This window comes from Amphimedon queenslandica, unplaced genomic scaffold, assembly GCF_000090795.2.
Source record: "Amphimedon queenslandica unplaced genomic scaffold, v1.1 AMPQUscaffold_13452, whole genome shotgun sequence".
Lineage (NCBI taxonomy): Eukaryota > Metazoa > Porifera > Demospongiae > Haplosclerida > Niphatidae > Amphimedon > Amphimedon queenslandica.
This window is the reverse complement of record NW_003546312.1, coordinates 153,546-157,973: the sequence shown is the minus strand read 5'-3', so window position 1 is coordinate 157,973 and position 4,428 is coordinate 153,546. Positions and strand designations below refer to the sequence as shown.

General features: G+C 36.4%; 1 protein-coding gene across 1 annotated transcript; it reads left to right on the top strand.

The window, feature by feature from the left end:
- The first annotated feature begins 37 nt into the window (after positions 1–37).
- LOC109581244 (uncharacterized) lies at positions 38–2,941 on the top strand. The gene is made up of 3 exons (XM_019995192.1): positions 38–2,109; positions 2,161–2,208; positions 2,350–2,941. Exons 1-3 carry the CDS (start codon positions 57–59, stop codon positions 2,604–2,606), a joined length of 2,358 nt encoding a protein of 785 aa, XP_019850751.1. The 5' UTR covers positions 38–56; the 3' UTR covers positions 2,607–2,941.
- Positions 2,942–4,428: the final 1,487 nt, after the last annotated feature.

Below are 4,428 nucleotides of genomic sequence, written 5' to 3'. Positions count from 1 at the left end.
AATGATAAAATTTAGTAATTTTTTTGTTATTAGATGTCCAGAATCTTCACATTGCAATGAAATACGGATCCATTGAGTATCATGTCCGCACGTCCATTGTTCAAGGGGAAGCTCGAGTTGGAAAGACCTGCGTCAAGTCCCTCCTTCTCTCACAGCCTTATGAGAGCCTTAGCACCAACTGCATAGAGACACCAGTAATTGGTACCTTCTCTGTTGAGCGGTATAGTGCTAGCAGTAGCACTGATACTACTAATAATGAAGGGAGAGAATGTTGGACTGCTATTGAAGAGAAGGAAATGACAGAGAAGATAATGGCTGAGCTTCAGATGGCAGCTAAAACAAATTTAAGAGAATCTCTACCGGCCATGAAAGAGTACATTAGCACTAATAAGTTCCTTACTAGTGATGATAAAGGAGTTGGTTTAGAGAAAATTGATGTTTCTGAGGCTTCAAAAAAAGCTACCACTCCTGCTACAAACAGAGTAAAAGAAAGAGGCATTAGTGATAGTAATTCAGCTATGCAGTTTTATGAGCCAGTGTATGATGAGAAACAAGAAGTAAAGAGATTAGGAGAGCATCGCGACTGGCTCTATCTCATTGATTCTGGTGGTCAGATCCAGTTTCAAAAATTACTTCCAGCCTTTATGCCTTTTGTGTCTGTCCTTATTCTTGTCATCAACGTATCGAAGAGTCTCTCTGATTTCAGCTCCACATCAATGCAGCTTACAAATGAAGTTATTGATGTGGACAAACACTCTTTAAAGGTAAAAGAAGTCTTGAAGCAGCTTTTACTGGCAATAGTCTCTGCTTCAAACCGACATGCATTGGATAATCATGATCTCTTGCAATATGTTGAAGCCCCACCTAAAGAAATGAACATCATTGCTGTAGCTACACATTGTGACAAATATGAGGAGCTACTGAAAGAAGGAAAGGAAATTGAGACAATTGAAACAAAAGAGGAAATGCTTATGGACATATTTAGACCAATAGAAAACTCTTGCAAATTAATTTATCAAGATTCAGAGGCTTGTAAGCTCTTTCATGTCATTGATGGTCGCAAAGCTGAGAGAGGAGAATACAATGATCCTGTAATAGCTCAGATATCATCAAAATTGAAGGACCAGGCATACAAGATAAAAGTCCCTTTGAAATGGCACTGCTTTGGCAATTCACTACACAAAGAAGCAAGTAATGGGTGTGGAGTTATGTCTCTATCTCAATGCAAAGATATTGGGAACAAGTTATACATGTCTTCAGATGAAGTTCTCACTTGCCTGAAATTCCTTCACATGCTCAACATGCTGTTCTATTATCCAGACTCTCCAGCTAAAGATATCGTATTTGTAGAGTTGGAGAGCCTCATTGATATTATTAGAGATCTAATGGTAATGGTCTCCAGAGATAGGCCCAAATGGGCAAGGGCTTCATCTGAAGTCAGGGGTTTTGTTACCGAAGGCACAATATCTATTAGTATACTCAAGAAATCGGGAAAATGTGCCAAAATATCGCAAGTTTTTCCAAATTTTGAGTCTGTTCTTTTGGGAGTGTTTGAGCACCTTCTGATAGCAGTACCACTTCATGGGGAAGACTGTTTCTTAATGCCTGCCATCCTTCCTGCTAAAGATGTATCTGATATCAAACCATTCCCCTCTAGGCCTCCTCTGCTTTTTTATTTTGAGAACTCTGTTCCCATGGGTCTATTCTGTGCCACAGTTGTTAATCTTCTCTCTTTGAAACGGAATAATCACAACACTTGGCGAATTATCAGATCAGACGACAACTACTCCAATCACCTCCTCATTGCTAAAAGTGGAATGGAAGAAAGCATTGTACTAGTTGAAGGCCTGGATTATTTTGAAGTCTATGCTAAAGAGCCTACCTTTCTGGTGACCGATGATATAACAAGTGCCATTGATTACACTGTAAGGAAGTGTAAACTCATTAAGCTAGAGAAGATACCAAAGGCCTTTCATTGCCCCTGTTCAGTAATGCCAGCTCATGTTGCCATTGTTGAGGGAGATGAAGAGAAAGGACTGGATATTGGATTTCAATGCATTTTGACTAAGAGGACAGTTGATATCAATGGGGGAAGAAGGTGGTTTAGAAGTAAGGAGCTAGGTTTTTAATGTTAGCCTATTATCATTATTTTTTCTTTAGCAGGCACAAAAGGCTCACTAGTACCATTTGACATCAAGGAAAAGCTAAGTGAGTTTTTATGTTACAGCTAGAAGGGGTCTCTCCATTTTTATTATGTACAAATTTTTAGATTTACAATTTGTGTTACATTTTGCATGAATTACATAAACCTTGCTTTAGACCATCTCTTACATTTTTAATACCTTGCAGGTGAAGAACATGCTCCTCCAATTCTAGTTGCCATTAAGAATTTGGTCAGTGAGTGGCAGATTGTTGGAACATTTCTTGATATAGAAGATCGTGTACTAAAAACAATTGATTCGGAATGTAGAGGAGCTGTAGCTGAATGTAAGAGACGAATGATCATTAGTTGGTTAAATCAGGAAAATGCTACAAGAGAGAAATTGATAGAAGCACTTGATAATGCTGGAAGGCATGACATTGCTACTGTTGTTAAGAAATTATGAGCATTTATGATATAACTGTTGCAGTCTATTAATGATCATGCATATTTTTATTTAAAAGTATCATAGCAAATTCAAGAGCATGGCTTCAATTATGAAGCCATTGGCATCATCGGCTTTATAGCATACTGAGTGTCCGTGAATAACATTTGATTTTATAACTTGTGTATGTACTAGAATGGGTGTATATAATTATGTATCATGAGCTATATTTTTTATACATGCATGTATACAGTTTGGTGAGAAAAGGTAATGCAGGAACATTTTTAATAATGAGAGCTGTTAAATGTATTCTGAATCTTTTTTAGTTGATTGTATAAATGATTAAAAACATGTAAGACACTTATGTGATAATACTATTCTGTCCTAAAACTATTGTTAGTAATAAAAAATAAGGAATAGTTCAATTGGAAAATCCTCTCTGTCTTTCCATTTGTTGTTGAGGTTAAGCTTGAGGTGGCTAACACTGAGAGAGAGTTTCCTCAATAAAGGTTGAGTAAGAGCATTCATGTTAGGCTGTCCTTCACCAGACCGGTTTAAGAGATTGGTAAAGAACTTCATCTACAAACATGATCATAGTTTCTATACATTAAAAAACGGTACAATAAAATGAATAGTCTAAACGCTGCAAGATGTGAACTATATCAGCAATGAAACGAAAATTAGTCTGTGAAAAGTACAATATAATAACTCTTGCTATAGCCCATGCTTTTTTCCAAAAAATGGTTCCAAAATCACTCCAATTTTTATTATACTTTCTGATGCATGTCCTAAATTGCTAGTGTTATGTAGAAAGCTGCCTGATTATGACAAAAATTTAAGCACCCTTACCATAATCAATATTATTATCATTATCATTCATCAAAATGAATGTTTTGACTACAATGCTTCCTATTCATACCTTAGGTGTGATAACTCCGATCCATCTATGTTTGTTATCTTAATTCTTTTTCTTTCTTCTATTTTTGTCATCAGTTTCTTTGACGCAAAGGAAGCCAAAGGATGGGGGCATAAATAGATAACCTTGCAGATGATTATTTTGGCTGTACAATTATACTCAAGACCTTGTTAAATAAAAACCATTTTTAAATTTATAGGTGAAAAGCCCTGCCCGATGTCCACTCCTAATATGCACAAATGTTAGATAAAAAAAATTCAAAAATGATTTTTAGGGTTACAGAAAGGTAAAATTATGATAACAAAATATCACACTGAACTATTTAGATCTAATATGTAATTAGACTAAACATAATACATAATTATTCATCCAGATCTAGTACTTGCAATATTTGTTGCATTGATGGTCTCTTGTCAGGATCTTCTTCAATACAAGACACTATTACATCAAGTAACGATTGAGGCGAACTTGCTTTGACTTGCTCTAAAAGATCAGGAAATGTTTCGATACTTGGAAAATTGCATGCTAGAACTTCACAAAAAAGGACACCATAACTGAACGAGTCCATTTTAGTAGTTTGTTTTTTGTAAGCTGTAGCTACGGTTTGATGTGCTTCAGGTGCACTATATAAAACTGCTCCTGGAGCCTTTGTGACTGCATCTTGTACTAAATTAGCTGATCCAAAATCAGATATCTTTGTCTTCCACTTCCCTGGGCCCTTTGGCTCAAGGAGTACGTTAGCACTGCTGACATCACGATGAATAATAGGGTCAGGTAGACAGTGTAAGTAGTCTAAACCAACAGCTACATCATGCATTATAGAGAGAATCACTGGTCTACAGGATGGGTCAGGAGTCAGTTCCTTGTTCTCATAAGCTTTACGTAATGAGGTATCCATTACCTCAGTGATAATCATAGGATAGCCAG